The sequence below is a fragment of the Staurois parvus genome, unplaced genomic scaffold, assembly GCF_062004578.1.
Source record: "Staurois parvus isolate SC_StPar_1 unplaced genomic scaffold, SC_StPar_1.0 ptg000564l, whole genome shotgun sequence".
Classification (NCBI taxonomy): domain Eukaryota; kingdom Metazoa; phylum Chordata; class Amphibia; order Anura; family Ranidae; genus Staurois; species Staurois parvus.
The window spans coordinates 9,986,625-10,005,577 of NW_028318360.1; the positions used below are offsets into that span (position 1 = coordinate 9,986,625).

General features: G+C 40.8%; 1 protein-coding gene across 3 annotated transcripts in view; it reads right to left on the reverse strand.

The window, feature by feature from the left end:
* Nucleotides 1-528: 528 nt before the first annotated feature.
* Nucleotides 529-18,953, reverse strand: part of TBC1D14 (TBC1 domain family member 14) — a 170,860-nt gene continuing 152,435 nt past the window's right edge. For all 3 annotated transcript variants that reach the window (XM_089691593.1, XM_089691594.1, XM_089691595.1), the window contains 8 exons: nt 18,459-18,565; nt 16,833-16,913; nt 16,547-16,641; nt 14,199-14,270; nt 13,864-13,992; nt 11,817-11,926; nt 6,544-6,802; nt 529-3,563 (listed from right to left, as the gene is read on the reverse strand). In XM_089691593.1, the coding sequence (XP_089547719.1) occupies nt 3,498-3,563; nt 6,544-6,802; nt 11,817-11,926; nt 13,864-13,992; nt 14,199-14,270; nt 16,547-16,641; nt 16,833-16,913; nt 18,459-18,565 (919 nt within the window). In that variant the 3' untranslated portion in view covers nt 529-3,497. The remainder of the gene's footprint in view (nt 3,564-6,543; nt 6,803-11,816; nt 11,927-13,863; nt 13,993-14,198; nt 14,271-16,546; nt 16,642-16,832; nt 16,914-18,458; nt 18,566-18,953) is intronic.

Consider the following 18,953-nt stretch of genomic DNA (forward strand, 5'->3'; position numbering starts at 1 on the left):
TGCTTGTTCAGCCCATGGGCTGAATCCCAAAGATCTAGCCATGTATGGCTAGTATTAGCAGAAGGGCCCAAAACCAAGGAGTAACTGCTACTATGTAAATGCCTGCTAGGGGCTGCAGGGAATATTCCTTCTAGTGCAAACCAAACTTCACCATGTGCTTGTGTGTATTGAGACAGACATTCAGTGTAGTAGGCCTTTTCTGCCTTGGCATTTTGGAAGTGTTTGGGAGGGGGAGATAAGTTATTGGCATCCCATTTCCATGCCTGCATTTTGGGCTTTAAAGGAAAAATAAAAACATTTACTACAATCTGATAGTTTCCAGTGTAAAGACAAAACACCAAAGTACAAACATCTTATGACAGACTACATTCACGTGATTAAAGTTCAATTTGTTTGTGTTCTCATCAGTAGAAAAAGACTTGTTCAAAAAGGGAACCACCAGATCTGTGTAACAGCTAGTTAAACAGAGACCCTCACAGGTCATGGTTACAGCCCGACATACTAAAATGATAGAAGTGCCAGAATTCATAGCAGCCAAACCAACATTTAATTTGAACATCTTGATCTACACAAAATGTGACAAAAGAAAACTTTATATCTTCCAGATGGTAATGCCAGCACATGCAGTACAAATTGCTCGACAAAACAGTACTGACAGTAGAAAGCATCTGAGGATGTTGACCAATACAACCAATCACATTTACCTTCTGATTTTTTACGATTTGTGAATGGTAAGGGTATACTGACTGGTTGTTAGGTGCTAAAAAAGTTTCTCCTGATCTCACATATGCACCTTTCCCCTTCCTGAGATTCTGGTCATTTTTGGGTGAAAGCATCCTGAGTGATACCCAACAGTCCCATGAAATCCCAGATCATCTGCACATGTTTTGTAAAGGTTTCTCATGTTTTTGGCAAGTAACAAGTGAAACATTGAGGTTATAGCCTTACATAAAGGGCTTTATGCAATGGGATACTCCCAAGCTCATATCCAGGGAGAGAAAATATTGGAGGAAGTGCACCATTTAGGTTTTGTCTTTCATCCTTCTCCTGTCTTCGTTCATCCCAACATCGCATGAGACATGGAACATTTTTCTGTATGCATAACGGTTTCGGTCTGTGTTATACAACTGTACCCTACATTTCTGATCCAAATATTTGCCATTTGCCAAAAGTCATCACAGAAGAAAGGTAGGTTGAAAGATGCCTACATGTCCATAGTCTTACCAGGTTTACATATGTCTTGCCTTCAGTTGCTGGTATCCCACAGTAATCCACTTTCAAAACCAATGCTGCGATTTGAAAGTGTAGTGGCGAATATATAGTACATTCATGCAGGCAGACACTGAACTGGAAAAATTACCCATAATGCCCTTTGTACAGAGGCCGTCAGAATTCCAGTGTGAAGTATTATCTAAAAGACTTCTAGTGCCTGGACACCTCATCCCCTGACAGGATTTATGTGTCTGATGAGTATTATAGTGTAACGGAACCAAGTTCAAGGAGCAGACAGTCCCTCTTTACTCCATTGCCAAAATCTAAACAGACAGGAACTTACAATTTAAACCAATCCCAACAAGGACATTCACAACTTCTTCAGATGGCAAGTTTACCCAGCCGAGCTGCCATGACCGTATCAATTCAATGTTTAACAACATTACAGACATGCATTTATCTTTGGTAAGTGCCCATCGAGAAAAAGAAAAAAGTAAATTTTTTTTCAAATAAACAATGCTTTTCCCCAGGTTTTATAGGTCTATCACATATAATATATTAAACAAGGAAAACTGTAGCAGATTTTTAAACATTTAAATATGTGCCTTACTGAGGAGACGTTTCTCCATAGCATTGGCACTGCTGGTATTTTTGTTTACTCTCAGCAGTGGAGTCCCTTATCACGCAGGGAATTCTGTTACACTGTTTTGGCTGGGTAGTTCTTCCAGCTTGCCAAGAGAAAGCCAACACAGCGCTTGCAGCAACAAGGCAAAGACACTGCAGCCTCAGGCATTCTCTGCTGGAACAAGGACACCGCGCATCTTCTAGAAGTGGGGAATCTCAAGGCCAAGATTAAGTCCATCCAAATCTAGAAAGCTGCAAGGGGAAGCACATGTTGGCTGCAGTTACCTCTCCTGGACTCCACAGTTAGGCTGTAAGCCTTTTATAGTTCTAGGACACTCCGATACTGAGGTTTCGTCATAGCAGTGCATGTTCCACAAGTCCAGAATGAAGGTGTGAATCCTTTGAAGGTACAGGAACCATCTATTTATATACTGTACGTTACGTAACATTTTCTCTTTAGTTTTGTAATGTTCAAGGCAGGCAAGTGGAAACAGAAATTTTGATGGTGGAATCTTATTAATTTAGTTCCTGGGAGATAAAAGAAGCCAACATATGATGTAACAAGCCAGCAGCAATTCACAACTAAAATATCAGCTTTGAGTAAAGTTGGCCTTTAACATTAGGTGGAAATGGAGCAGTTGCTGGTTTCTGGGGACTCGCATAGCTTTAGGTGTCCCTGCCCACACACATTCACCCAATAATTATTCACACTATGGATGACATAACTTTACCCCTTAATTGGATACTATGAGACCAAGTATACATCTTAGCCATAAAATCACTTTCAATATGTGGCATACTGCTCTGGGACAGTGACATAAGTGCTTCTCCTTTAGGTCCAAAAATCATGAAACGGTCACTTATAGAAATGCTTTGTCACAAAATGCCTTCTCTTAATAAAAGCTACAGTTTTCCATTATAGGGTCAGTACAATCAAAACCAACATGGATGTCAGCAGGCTGAACCCATTTCTGTCCCTGCCATTCCTTCCTCTGGTTTTTGCCACAGGCAATGTAAATTCAAGCAAGGGGTATCCAGTTTAAGACTTTCCATATGAAGTGAAATAAAAGAAAAATACGGATGACTTGTTGGTCAACACAGAATGCCAGGTCAACGTCAGAGAGTCAGAGTGATTTAACCCATCAACATCCACCCAAAACTGAAACATTAGCTTTGAGTTGCCTGACCCTTTAATTAGCTGCCCTACTAAAAGTCATGGTCCATGTGCAAAATGCTTATTATGCCCATTTGTTCTTTACAGTGGAAAAGAGAAAAATAATCATTTACCCATTTACATGACTACAAATGCTGAGGTGTGGCTTTATGGATTCAAGGCAATATTTGCCAACCATGGTCCTTCTAGAAAGCTCAGGGAATACATTTTCTGGAAAACAGTCGATCAGCATGTACCTGTCATGCTTTGTTGCAAATCAATTCTTGCCTATCAGCTGACTAGAATCTAGTGATTAGTCCCTAGCAGGTTGATAGCCTGCATGTTTATGAACCAGTGCTCAGCTGCCTCTTCCGTATGCAGGTGACCAGTAACATATTAAGGCCAAATCCAGTGTATTACACAGTCCTAAAATGGAATTCTGTTATCTTCCCATTGAAAACAAAATCCTCCATATTTCTGGAAACATGTCTCCATCCTGAGATTGAGTTTAGCGCTTGAGTGCAGGACTTCTGTTCTCCATATCACGATTATCTTTCTGCAGTGCTGACAGAATCTGGAACACAAGACATGGCCAGTTTAATTGCTTAATGAATGTGATTGATGGCAAGATGTAAACTCTGCAGTTACAGAGAACTTGTTTCACACCTAGAAGGTTTTAGGTTACAGGTGTGTATAAGAACATCAGGAGAATGCCATCAGGGAGAGCAGAGACATGAACCACCAGATTCATTTTTGCTTTCTGATGGCATTGCCTGGAATTACAATATGCTTTTCACAGTAGTTTGGTGGCCAACAGCTAATACACAGATAAAACAGATACATTAAATATTTAAAAGGGAGTGGTGTTAACCACCAAAATATTTCTGTCCATTAGACTTCTGTCCATCATTTCAGACACTAACACAAAATGAAGAACTCGTGGAGTGGGGTAGGGGAGGTGCCCAGGGGATGTGTCCTCTAAAGCTTTGCCAGTGTCCAAGCTCATGTATGAATACGCTGCTTGTGTCCTGTACTGTACAAGATATATACATATACACACATACACACACACATATACATACATACATACACACACACACATACATATACACACTTTTTTAAATCTTCTATCCTGAAGCATCCTCTCACCCTCAAGCTCACTCACTGTACACTGAAAGGGCAGCCAGAGACCATTAAGCAGTGCCTGGTGTGATGAATGTGGTGCCCGACCCCTGTCCTTCTCACCAACTCATGACAAATGACCAGCCAATCTCACACCTAGTATGTGGAATTGTTACATTGTGGAACAGACGTTTTATGGCACGCTCTGCATTCCGTCATGTGTGACAGCTTGACTGAGTTATTATTGTTTTACGATAGGGCAGAGGAAAGTGTTTTCCATGTCTGTGGAAACAGACATCCTGCCAAGACTAATTAGCTGTTTATAGCCTGGCCAGCTCTGTGTTTTAATTAAGATAAGAGGTTCTTTTGAAGTTTGCTAAAAGTTACAGCTACAAATTTCATAGCTTTCAAAAGGAGGGAGGGGAGGAAGATCATTGCCCATGAAAAACAAAAATGGCTGTTACGTACAGGTTCCACATCTCTTTTGCGCACAATAGTTACACTGGGATATCGATTTGTCCAGCATCCAGGATATGCATGCTGAACTGCTGCCTCCTTCCCTAATGAGAACACATGGTACAGAATGGATGTACAGCCCTGTTCTCCAACATTTTGCTGCCCATGGTTGGCATGTAATGTGCATTGCCCATGTGTGACTAATCTCTTACTTTATAACAGTTTGATGGTGGTTACACATATGTATTTTGTAGGATTATGGTGCAACAGCAGCAGCTGTCAGATTAGATATTAAGCCGTGGCCAGCCAATGATCTAGAATGCATGTGTGGTGAGGGGAGTGCGACTTGCTGCATGGCCACCCTCTCCTTCACATAACAGTGCTTCCCTGCCTGCACCTCCTTCGCAGTTCTACTCATGAGGTCAAGAGTGAGCTCACTTGGCTTTCTCATTTTATCAGCATACGCCTTGCTATTACATTAGCATGCAGTAAACCTGAAAAGTTCCCAGTACTGCCTCTTCCTCAGCCAATCTGAGTGCACCTGCATAGTTATTTCCACAGACTGATATTTTTATGATCTTTACATTTGCATGAAGTTCAGGTTTAAATGTGATGATCAAGAGAAAGCCCAAAAATACATTTCCTCCATTAAAGTAAACTTTTCCTAATGAAGCTGTCACTGTTGACCTCCTAAAAATGCTAGTTGCCTGGCTGTTAAGTTCTGGGTGCAATAGTCTAAGTCACAGACCTAGAAAACGAATGCAAAAAAGGACTTCTGTTAAGCTGAAAATTCTGAGGTGCTATGCCTTCTAATATGTAAACCAAATAAATAAAGTGCAGAAGAACCCAATGTGCAAACGTATGCATAATAAGAATAATAATGTAAACGTGCAATATTCATAAAGTGAATGTCCATCAAATCCATGTGATAAAACAGTTCCCATACACCACTCCGTGATTCTGTATAATCCTGGTATTCCTCAATGTGTAACAAGCCACCTTCACCAGAAAAATTGGCTGCTCAACTTTAAAAATTGACCCAAGCCAACAGGTAGTCATATGCGCTTTTAAGGCTATATAGAAGCTCCTACTAAGCTACCTACTGAGGAAGTCCTGCCTTTGAATGATACGCATGTAGCAGGGTGGAGCCACGTATATGACATCATCCCGCGGCCATCTTACCTTATTGTGGTAACGCTAATTATTGGGCTTGTAAACCCGCATGGTGGAGTGCTTTTTATCGTAAGTGTATTCCCATTTCTTTTATTAAATTGTTAAAAATTAAATATGGAGAACACTATGGGCTCTCTTTCTTCTATTGTATAATAGATGATTACTAGGAGTGTACTGGAACGTTGAGAAACTAAACCTGGAGCTTCCATATTCCCTTAAAGGAAAAAGCACATGCGACTACCTGTTGGCTCAAAGGTCAATTTTTAGAGGTGAGTGGCCAATTTTTCTGATGAAGGTGGCTTGTTACACACTGAGGAATATCAGGATTATACAGAATCACGGAGTAGTGTATGGGAACTGTTTTTATCACAGATTTGATGGACATTCACTTTACGAACATTGCACGTTTACATTATTATATATACATAAAGATTATATATGCATAAATATTCGCACATTGGGCTGAGCTGCACTTTATTTGGTTTATGTATTGAGTTATGTGAAAAACCTACAGGTGGTGTTCAGCTTTTGCATCCTTTATATACATCAGATTGAGTTTTTGTTTTTGGATGACAGCGGAGATTGACACTTTTATAGTTATTGCCTTTCAATATGTGTCCCTGTCTAATCTTTCCAGCAAATTAGCTTTAATGTTCATGTGTAAATGGAGTCTAAGGTACGTCGTCAACAATGCCTAGGACAGAAAAGGCATACAGAATACACAGACCTGTGCAAGTGTACTAATCTGTTATTTGGTCCAGCAAATGCTCATGAACTCCTACCACATCATGTAAGAGTCTTACCTGTGACCATTTCTTGTTGCGGCTCTGCATCTGAATTGAGGCGATAGAGGAGAACAGGTCATCAGGGGACAAGTCCTCTGGGAGTTTGGTTAGAAACTGGGCAATATGAATGAAGTCCATTTTTGTCAAAATGTCTTCAGATAGTTTCAATATTCCCAATGCAGTCCTGAACAGAAACTCTTCTCCGTCCCGGCAGAAAACATCCCACACTCGGCATGCTAAATCCAGTGGTAGAGACTTGCTGTACAAGGTAAAAATCCTGCAAGACAGAAGAAGATTTTTACAGATTCCATTAATATCAGTAATATTGCCTAGATGTCTAAAAAAACAATACTGATGAAACAAAATTGGTTCTACAATAAAGTAGTAACTTTACAGCCATTTACACTGCATGTGACTCTGCTAGCAGAGAAGATAAGCTTTTTAATATTTCACCACCATTATTGGGGATGAGTGGAGTGATTTCACTATGAAATTACTCATTTGGCCTTTGGGAAACTGAAATTTTGAGGCTAATTTTAAATAAATTTCAGTAAAGTGTGCATTAGAAGCTGCAGAAAATCATATAAAGCCTACCTCATTTACTGACTGGAGGACATCAAGCATCATCTAGCACTTTCATTCCCAGCCTGACAGCCCTAGTCTGCCCATTCAGTCACGGAGGCTCAGAATCACATGAACCCTACCTAAAGCAGTCGATGTACATCCTTCCTAGGAATGGCCATTCCTCCATATAGACTATCACCCATCAAGACATTCTGATATTTATATTCCTCTTCTCATGAGCCAGCCTTCTGCTTGAATCGAGGCTGATGGCTGTTGAGAGGAGTAATGTGGCAGGGTGCTGTGATGTTTTCAGTATGCTACAAACAGCACATTGCTGGCCCCTCACACCAGCCATGATCTGCCTGCATTGCATAGTAAAGCACAAAGGGCCCCCAAAAAGGATGCCACTGGGACTAAAATAAAAGTATATAATGAAAATGGAAAAGTTTTATTTAAAAAATGAATTAAAAAAAAAAGTAGGTTGGTAAGGGAGGAAATGAGGAACAAAAGAAAGCATATTGCTTCACAATGAAACCAAACTGTTAAAAAAAAAAAAAAAAAAAAGCTGTCGGACTTTTTAGCATGCTTCTCTGAGCCTATGTGGACTCTGGAGGAGCAGCCAGAGCTGAAGGGGGAGAGCCAGAGAAGCTAATTGGCACGGCAGGGAGGCTCTTTTCTGGTGGGAAAGCATTGCATTGAGACCTCCTGATTCTCTCTGCCATTCGGCTACTGCCCAAGACAGTTCTTACCGTGTTAGAACCTGTACTTCACTCTGAAGTGTAGTGAATACAGTCTTACTTCCTCCATCTGCGACAGCAGCAATCCTGTACACAGGTATTCACCCAGCTACCCCTGCTTGTAGCTGCATGGTCTTTCTTACCCAGGGTGGCAGTGATTACTCCCAGTCTTCCACAGCAGGTGCCAGTCAGCTACCACATCCTCCTCCCCGACAGCAGCAACTGGGGTTCATTCACACTTGGTGTGCTCGGACTGCGTTTGGGCACCTATTCTAGTGCAGTCCCACAGCACAACAAGGCAAAATGCCTAGTCTCCATTTTTGCCTGGTTCACATCATTATGTTGTGGTTGTGTGCCCTGAAAAAAGTACTTTTTATTTCAGTGCAACATGAGGCAATCTACTAATTGACACATCGCCACTGTGGTGACCCTGCTGAACGGCATTGTAACGCAGTGGCTGGTGTGAATTAGCCATCAGTCTTTTTCCCCCATGGATGGCAGCGATTCATCCCAGCCTGCCACTGTACATACAGAAGTTGGTCAGTTACTATTGGTTTGGCCCTGCACAATAGTCCCAGACTTCTTATGCGGCCCCTTGGGAAAAAAATGCCCGCTCTTTAGAATGTACATTCTGAGCATTCTCCGTGTACATTCTTCAGCACACCTTGGTGCTGGAATGAATAAACTCCTGTGTGCAAGAGTTATGTCATTCCACTCCAGCCAATCAACATGAATGAAGATCCTTAACCTGGAAGAAGACTGGGTAAAGGTGTCAGCAGTGAGGGGCGGTGTGATAAATTCTGCTTAAGTTGTCATCCTCCAACTGCCAGCAGGTGTCAGTCCTGTCCTACTGCAGTACACAGACATGTTAAATTCATACTCTCTCTCTTCTGTATTACAGGGTTTCCCCCGATTTGTAGATCTTGTTAAGGGGACAGCAGCTGAGAAGCAGAATACCAAAATACCTATTATGTGTAGTCAGCGTACACTAATATTATTCTATGCTAGAATTTTGCAAATGTAAAAGGGAGATATAATCATGCAAACAAATTAATTATTTACCTGCAAAGCACAAAAATTTTTTTAGATGATCTAAGGCTTTGTTCACAAGTGCTTTAGCTTGTATAACATTGGGCTTTATTTACTAAAGATGGTTCACACATTATCTTGTGCATGTCTGCATAGAAACCAATCAGCTTACAGGTTTTATTGCTAAAGCCTAATTGAACAAGCTGAGGTTAGAAGCCGATTGGCTACCATGCACAGGTGCACCAGATTCTGGGTGAACCAGGTTTAGCAAATGAACCCTAGTGTGCTGCAAATTCCAAAACTTTGAGCAATCTTCGAGTATCTTTGAGAAGCCTATAAAACAACCTGTAAAGCAACTTCTAGTTTGACAATGGTAAGCACAGATCTTAGGCCAAGTTTAGTTGTGCGGTTGGGGGGCAAGAAAGAAGCTCAACAACCCCACAACCTCCCAACCTCCCTCCCACTTATGCTTCGATAGGCAATGAACCAGGGTGTGTTTACATTGCTTCCTCATCGCCTGTCAGTAGCCTCTGAAGAGTGATCCGAACACGGCGTGGGCTTGAGAGCAAAGGGAGGTTTGCAAGCACATCTAAATCTACCCTAAATGTAAAATGTATCACTTCTAGATTATGTTTTTCCTGAAACAATAGATCAATAAATACACATTCAGCTCCTATATTTAAGAAATGTATCCAAACCAAATGGAATTTAATGTTAATAAGTATAAAATATACCTTTACATGGCTGTTTTTTTAAACAAGCTGCTAGCAGCTTCAATTGAGTTCTCAGTAGCAATGAGCTTACTGATTGATAGCACTTCATGTGTCCAAATCTAGTGCTTCTTTGAAGAGCGATTTAAGCTCGGATCATTTTTCTGAGGCGATAGGGAGGAGACGATATGATGGCTCCTCACCACCTATTTTAACCTCATTGTTGCTGACAAATATGCTGCAACTGTGTATTGCACATGGTTGTGGGGCATTTGTTGCGCTTCCTTATTTGCCCACATTAGTTCAGTGGGCTTTCTGCCCACCAGTCACATCATGTTGAGTAGTTTTTGCTGTGTGCGTGAAGTTAACAGTGAACCATGGCAAACCACCCCCCTCCACTGCGGTTTGAAGCTTAAGGGGGGGGGGGGAAAGAGGAAGGGGGAGGAGGAATTGAGCGCTAAAAATGCAGCTTAACCATGGATTTTCACCACCCTAATTGCACAACTAAATGAGGCCTCAAAATACCATTCAGCTCCAGTTTGTAAATGTTGAACACAGACCCCAACGAGTGCTGATTGTCACTTTACACAAGCTACTAGCAGATTTCAGCAGCCTTTCAACAAGCTATAAGTCGTGCTGAAGGCTGCTAGCAGCTTGCTTAAAAGTGACAAATCAGTAATTACATTAGGGTCTGAGTTCAATATTTACAAATGGAGGCTGAATGGTACTTTAACATCTTTAACAAAACTTGCTGAATGCTTTGTAAAAGCTTGCTGTTCACACTGTTCCTATACAAGCTAAATCCAGTATCAAACAGGCCTTAAATCTTCACAAAGCCTGAAGCGAACCAAAAGCTTTCCAAATGTGTTCTAAAAGCTTTATGGACGCACTGCTCTTGTACAGACTGAAATCAGTGTGAACAAAGTACTGAGGCATCCCATTGCAATCAATTGGTAATAAATCTCCTAATTATTTTATTATTATTATTTATTTCAGGTACTTATATAGCGCTGTCAATTTACGCAGCGCTTTACATATATATTGTACATTCACATCAGTCCCTAACCCTCAAGGGGTGTACAATCTAAGGTCCCTAACTCACATTCATACATACACATACTAGGGCCAATTTAGACAGGAATCAATTCACCTACCAGCATGTCTTTGGAGTGTGGGAGGAAACCGGAGAACCCGGAGGAAACCCACGCAGGCACAGGGAGATCATGCAAACTCCAGGCAGGTGGTGCCGTGGTTGGGATTCGAACCAACGACCCTAGTACTGCCAGGCGGAAGTGCTAACCATTTAGCCCAGCCTTTGTGTATTTCAGCCCATCATAGGTTTTGAGAGGTTACTGGCAGCAGGACTGGAAGCTGAACCTGTGTCTTCCAGTTCATAAAAGTGACAGAATTTGATGGACAGGGGTTAAACATCCAGTGAGCATGAGAGTTTTAATAAGGCAACGTTGAAGCCCAACTCACTGTACTCTTAATGGCTGTTTTGTATTGTCATCCTATAAGCCCTATTCCATAGCAGCCATGGTTTCCATACCAAACAATGAGCTTGTAATAGTAATATTGAATTTGGATAAATGGGTTTACGTTTAGGCCTTGACTGGCTGAACTGCTGGAATGCACACAGCACACATTGGAGGAAAAACCAACATAGATTCTCTTATACAGGATCATCTGTGAAAGCCCCAGGAAATACCACTTCCTGTTCAATTCAGGCCTTTTTTATTCTTAATCTCAGATATGGTATTACTAATACGGTATTTCCAACTATCGTTTGCACAAGGTTTTCTTTATGGATATCTAATGGATATGGTGGCTCACTTCATGGGATTTAACCTACACCCCAGGCACATATAAAAAACACAAAAGAGTGCACATCTGTATTCATTAATACAGGATTAAATGTTTTTTAAATGCAAGCATTTCAAGTACCTGAATATGACTCGGTATCAACTATGCAAATAGAATTCAGACAGGAGAAGCTGCACAAGTGGGGGGAGATCACCTCCCTGCCAAATAAATATATATGCACTTCAGCTGTGTATTTACCTGCATTTCTGCTTTAAGGAATCAATGCTCAACACTATGAATCAGAGGATTCACAAGTAGACATAAGGGGTAAAAAGGAATAATTTGAGTATATGCGTCCATTAACCTAAATTTATGTTTGTATGCTATAAACTCATTGGTGTAAATTAATACTGTTTAAATTAACCCAAAAACATTGATAGACGCTTACCAGTCTATTAGGTAGATATCTGGCGTCAGATTGTTTTTCTTGAAGTGCGCAAATAACCTAGGCAAATTTTCTTCAAAAAATACTTCAAATGCTGCAAAGTAAGTCAACATCTAGAAAAATAAACAGTGAAAGGGCATGTTTAAAAACTGCACTATTACCATAAGCAAAGCATATGTACAGGTAAGAGAAATACTATAAACAAAACTGACTGAATTCCTAAAGTATTAAACCCAAAAGCAAACATTATATTACAGCTTACCAATCATTAGATGTGGTGGCTGCATAGATGTGGTGGCTGCATTGGTTTTCCTTTTTAGGCTCTCCCCCCTTATTTTCACCTGGCGATCTCACCAGTGAGTGTTATTTTTCAAAAGAAAAAGCAGACTTTCAGATGTAGCAGTTAGAGGGCTAGACAAACCATTTACCACTGTCAGGGGTGCTAACAACGGTCAGCTTTTATTTATTTTTTTTTTTTCAGGTAAAACGTTTACCCAAAAGGAAAAAAAAACAAAAACTTTTTTTGTAACTGCTTATGAAGTGTTAGCTAGAGTTCAGCTTCAATTTGTTAGTGTAGGTAAATCTGCGAGTACATCTAACACTCCTCTCCCCCCAGCCAGACAAGCCTGCTTTTCAAAGGTGCCCCCTGTGCTCCTTCATCCAGAGTGAGCACACTCTAATACAGGTGTGTTACTGGCCAGATCACCAGGTGAAAACAGAGGGAAAAAGTCTTAAATGTTTTAGGTTTAATACAGCTTTAATTTTCACAGCACATAGCTTTCTAGACAGTTGGGTCAACTCATAACTTTCCATCTATGTTAATATTTTGTATGTAAAGAACGATTTACAAAGATTATTGCACATCTTTTTACTCCATAAAGCAATCTTCTGCTGGGAATTAACTGTGAGGAAAGCAGACACTAGGCCTTTGTAGCAGAGGATAAAAACCCATTCCTGATATAAAATGTTGATTTATGAGAAATTAAAGTGCTAGTAAACCACCACTTAAAATGTATATGAATAAAAACAAAAAAAACTGGGCCCTGCAGGTTTAAGTCATAATGTACCTGCAGGCACTGCATACTAGCACATTATGACAGACTTACCTAGACAGAGCCCTCCAGCGCAGGGCTCCCAGTTGCATCCACCTTCATCTGGTGTTCCTACCAGGTTATTGGACTCCAGCTGCATGAATGACCGGAGCCGTGATCACTCCCTCACATGCATATGGCAGCCCCAGCACAGAGCTCCAAAGCTCTGTGCGGGTATGCCGTCACATCAGAGTACATGCTTCAGTGATGTCCCCGGCTGCATGGTGTGTAAATATCTCCTAAACAGTGCAAGTTTAGGAAATCTTCACTGTACCTAGAGGTAAGCCATATTATAGACTTACCAGTAGGTACAAGATAATGGTGGACTTTACTTCCACTTTAAGGATTTCAGGAGTTAGAGCGTAACTAAAAACTCAATGTTCTCTAGTTTTAATCCTTCGCTGCTTGGCCTAAATTTTTTTACTATTTATTTTTACACATTTCATTAGTTGCTTCCTGGTTTATAGCACAGACCAAAATTATGTCATACACACCAGGAGTCTTCATGGGCAATTTTGTTTAGTCTGGAAGAGGGCTTTTCTCAGCTAAGCATACTCCTGTCTGCTTTCCTGAGCTTTGGATTCCAAGAAGTAAATGCTACATGAATCATCTATCCTTGCTCAAGATCATTACGGCTAGAAATGCTAGAGGCAAGGAGGATATTGTAATTCAATGTAATTTCTTAAAAAAAATAAAGCATAGAGCCATGGATGGATGGCTGGCTGAGTATGCATTGAATACTAAAAATGAACTAAATAGCTTTTTTTTAAGTTTGTGGTGCTCTGATACACTTTAAATAAAAATAAGTCATGTTAAAAAAAAAAAATCACACTGATATTTTGTATGCATATTGAAGGTTTATGACAACATCATGTAATGAAATAACAAATGCATTTACAACAAAAAAGTCATGCAACTAAATGAAATAACCCAAATGTCAATTAAATAGCAATACTTACAAGGCCATGGTCCACTCTGAAAAATGCCATCTGACAGGGTTTGTTTAGGAGGTTTGCAAAAGCGATAAAGGCATCAGCAGTATCTAGGTTCAGGATCAAAACAGCAGCTATAAAAGACATGCCCTGTACCTGGAACACAAGGGGGCAATGGAAGATATCAGTGAACAGGAAAACAGCATGTTCTGTACACACACTGCAATCTGGGACACGTATTCTGTATTGTGGGGACTGCTGACTGCATCTGTTATCCTCATGCAATACACAAATGGGGTCATCATACCATGGTTTTCTATACATGCATACGTTCATAAGTATTCTTTATACAGCAAACTTACATAACCGACATCGGGTCTGTAACAAGTGTAGGCTCCTAAAATACTGTGCAGCATGTCATGGTAAGGACCACCCTGAAATGAGAAAAAACATAAAACAGAAAACATCAACACAATCTAGTAACTGGGCAATATTCTACAAACAGCCTCTTTAATCCCTTTCAGTTGGCAAGGTGATCTTAGGAGTTTCCTAGACTTCCTGATCGAGTGATCACTGTGATTGGTGGTCAACAGTGGTCAGGTGATTGGTAACCAGGGGCAGACTGACCATTTGGAAACTCGGGCACTGCCCGGGGTCAGTAATGGGCCCCATGAGATGCCCCTGGTACCTTTCATAGGCTTTTTTTGGTGTGGTTTGAGTGTGGGCGAGGACACAGGGGCCCCATGACCCCCTATTGCCCGGGGGCCCCATGAGTTGTTAGTCTGCCCCTGTTGGTAACCCATCCTATTAGTTCCCCATTGTAACAGTGACTGGGAGCGGTGACAGTGCAGTCACAGTGCTGGGGACACACAATTGTGACCACAACAACGCCAGCTGGGCACATATATGTAGCAATTAAATCCCACTGCCATGCTGCCACATATCAGTGTGCAGCTGCCGGGAAGGAGGTTAAAGCAGAATGACGCCTACTTCATAAAAAAAAAAATGCAAGCAGAATTACGTTTTGGGTAGAAGACTGTTTTGTCCTTTATGCAAAATAGACATACAGTTTATTTTTTTTATTTATCCATGACTAAGTAATGTGTGCATGAGTAGGAGTTACTCTCAGCGGCCAAACAATAGCTGAAGAAAGAAGACGTTGAACTCAGACAACATAAATGTGCAAATACATTGTGCATACCTGCACATCATGGCAATTACTCCTGGGCACCATGCTGATTCAGTTCTGTTTTAAAGTGACCCTATGCTATGTGTAAGGCAAAGCTACAGATTCACTTTAAAGCCAGCTAGCCTGTAATTGCCAACTCCAACTTGACCCTAGTCAGAGCCAACTGCCAAACACCACCCCTGTCATGTGTGAGGAGTTTAGCGAGTTAAATGCTGAAAGTACTGGGTATTTCTCCTCACTTCATGTAGAAATGAACAGCAGCAGGGAATAAAAGGAAGGAAGCAATTACCAGTTGTAGAGGCCGCCATTAAAGTGAACAAGTTGGTTTTATTTGCATGGGCACAAATTTTTACTTTAATGCACAACTATTTTTTTTTCAGTTATCTTGCAGGAGTCTTTAAACCCTAGACACAGAGTGTATGAAAATTTGCATACCATTTGAAAATACATATGTGCTGAGAGCGCGCACCCTGCACACTCTCAGCACATATGTCCGTGACTCATGGAAAGGTCCCAATCTCCCCTTGCGATCGGGACCTTTTCCGATCATGTGACCACCGTGACAGCGAATCACTGCGGTCACATGCCTAACACCCAGCCCCGCCTCCCTACTTCTGAAACTCTTAAAGGGCCGGGAGGCGCCGGCATAAAGGGGTTAAAGTGGTTGTAAAGGCTCAAGGTTTTTTACCTTCATGCATTCTATGTATAAAGGTAAAAAACCTGTGTGCGGCAGCCTCCCCAGCCCCCCCCCCCTCCAAAACCTACCTGAGCCCCCTCTCTAACCAGAGACGTGCACAAGAGCCTTAGCCCTCCAGAGAATCTTGCTCCTCATTGCCTGAGACAGCAGCAGGAGCCATTGGCCCCTGATGCTGTCAATCACAGCCAATGAGGAGAGAGAGGGGTGGAGCAGAGCCTCCGGAGCAAGCCTGCTTGGGTGCCCCTATAGCAAGCTGCTTGCTCTGGGGGCACTCAGCATGAGGAGGGGGACACGAGAAGGAGGATTGGTGTTGCTCTGTGCAAAACCACTGCACAGAGCAGGTAAGTATAAGATATTTGTTATTTGAAAAAAAAAAATGCCTTCAATTTCACCTAACATCGTTTTACTGCACAATCAACTTTCTCTAAGCCTATGAATTGACTATTCAGCGGAGAATGATTAGAATAAAGCTGGGAAACAATCTTTCTAGACACAATGCAACCTCTGTTGATACCCGCTGGCTGAACAATCTTAGCAGGAGAATACAACAGTGAAAGATTTTTTACAAAGTATTTAAGTTTATCACGTTGGTTAATGGCTGCTGAACAGGGCGTGTGACAAAGAGGACGTATGTAGATATTACATTCAGTGAGAACCATAAGCCAAAATGACCAGTAGATGAATATAGAAATCTTTACTTTTCCTGATTTTTATATATTCCTGAACATGTGTTTGAACTAGGAAAAATGTTCTTAGATTCAGAATGCAAAAGATAAATGTCCAAGACGATAACATTTAGCAAATATTTTAATATTGACACATACCTTCTGGAAAATACATAGATTTGGGAACGTCCGAGAAATATCCAGTTTTATGAGCTCCAAGCTGGCTTCACGGTCAGCTGCAGACAAACCTGAGTCTATATAAACAAAAATTAACAAAATGAATAAATTCTCACATCACTGGTAAAAGTATTTCAGATAGAAAAATATTCTCTTAACATTAGAAGGCTAAATTAGTTTCTGTATATAGAGAGCAGCAGAAAGCCATGTGAAAGCGGAAGCCTGTTAAACAATCATGGACTGATTAGGTACAGAAAACGTTGGTTACCTTCATTTTCCACTTCAGAGCCGCCCATGCTCAAGAATTTCCATCTGTCTTTGGCCCGGGACAAGCAAATGTCATATAGCTCTGGAAAATGCACATGAATACATCATCATTGCTTTTCACAAGGCTCTGCAATACTTTGCACTATTGTAAAGAATAGGAGCTTTCAACAAAGAACTTTCCATCTAAATGACAATCTTTCATCCTCCATTATTATGTCAAAGGGACATTTTTAAATGCACTTTTAGGACTAATGCACACAGGACGTTAATATAAAAAAAAACAAAACAAAACAAAAACAAAAAAAACACCACACCTCTCCTAAAAGCCTTTCTCCTGGCAACAGCTTTTGCAAAAAAAAAAAAAACCAACAAAAAAAACGGCTGAAGCTTGTGAAAGTATCTAACGCTTTTACAAGCGGTTAGAAGCATCAATCGCTTGGGCATGAGTTCATTTAATTTGCCAGAATAATAATTTATTCTGGCCATTGAAATTAACGCTCATGCACTAAACACCCCCTGGCTTTTTTTTTTTTCCTGCGGGTAAATGCTACTGCTACTAAAAGCTTCTAAAAGTCTATGTGTGCATGGACACATAGGATAATGTGGAGGACCATTTAGAAGCAGTAAAAAAAAAACAAAACAAAACAAAAAACCCCCGGACGCCCCTAAAAGTGGCTGCAAAAACACCGTGTGCATGAGGCCTTAAAGTGGACCCAAGGAAACTTGTACCGAGAAAAAAATTGAGCTTTTTTGGCTAATGATGATTTTCTCGCTTTAATATATTCAAGACAATAACTCCAGACAAATCCGCAGATAAGGTTTAAGTTGATGCATGCTTGATCTCTGAGCATACTGAAGCCAGGGGCAGCCAGGCAACTATTCAGAAGGGCATTACCATTCTGCACACTGCCTACACATCTCTCTCAGTAAGGTTTCCTTTAACTGAAAGCAATGTTATAGGTCTTGCTTAAAGAGTAAGAAAAAAGCTGAAATACGTTTTTCTGGACAAAATGCTGCTTTGCTGGGGAAGAGGGAAAAAAAAAAAAAAAAAAAAAAAAAAGGGTTTCGGGTGTCTTGTTTAAATTTAGGTAAAGTGTTATGAAACCCAAAATGAAAAATGTTATATATTGCAGCTTATCAGTCCATTGATGACATTCCCATTATTTTCACCTGGTAGTCCTGCAAATCACATGCTTCCTGTCCCTGGGTGGTTACATTCATATATATATATATATATATATATATATGATGGAGCCAATCAGAAGATTATATATATGATGGAGCCAATCAGAAGAAGAATACAAGGTTTCTTTGAATTGTTGAGAAACACTCATTAAGACTTGGTTTTGATCGGCAGCAGATGGAGAGTCTCCTCAGATGCTGCCAGAACATACAGCTGCTACAGTATGATACAACGTTGTCCGAGGTCACGTCACTTAGCTTGTCTGGGCCAGCTTGGACCAAATGAACTATTTCAAGGCTTTATTACTACAATTATTTGCAAAACATTATAGTAAAACAATTGTATAACAGCAGTTCAAAAACTATAAAACAAAGAAAATGAACCCCAAATCATTATGGTTTCCCTCCAAGTGATGGAGGATGGATTTGCAGGATTTAGACTTACCATGGGTAATGTTTAACTCATTGCCAATTGCCAGACTCCAGACTTTCCCTCTCACACTGGGTGGTATTCCCTGCCACCACATTTCTCGAACTCTCCGGGAAGAGCACCTAGTGGAATAAACAAGAGTGAAGGATATTTGCCACACACATTTAGGCAATATTTACCTTTCATTGTTATAATAAAGTGTAGAACAAGTTTTCCAACACTGCGATTGCTCTCTATGAGAGATGACTTTAGCTTGCTATGTAGTGCCTCCTGCCTGCTGTCCCTGGATTGAAAAATCGAAGGAGCCAGGTAGAAAATTGTCAGCCAAACAGCATCATTTCAGATGTAGGCACTGTTAAAGTAGTTTGACAGCTGGCGAACAAGCCGTCAAAATACATTAGCTGAAGCAGATTTGTCCATCCAAGCTGTATAGCGGGGATGGAGGAATCTGCTCGATATATCGCCGATTAAGCAAATGCACTTTGGCACTTCTCTAAAATGCCTTTATTA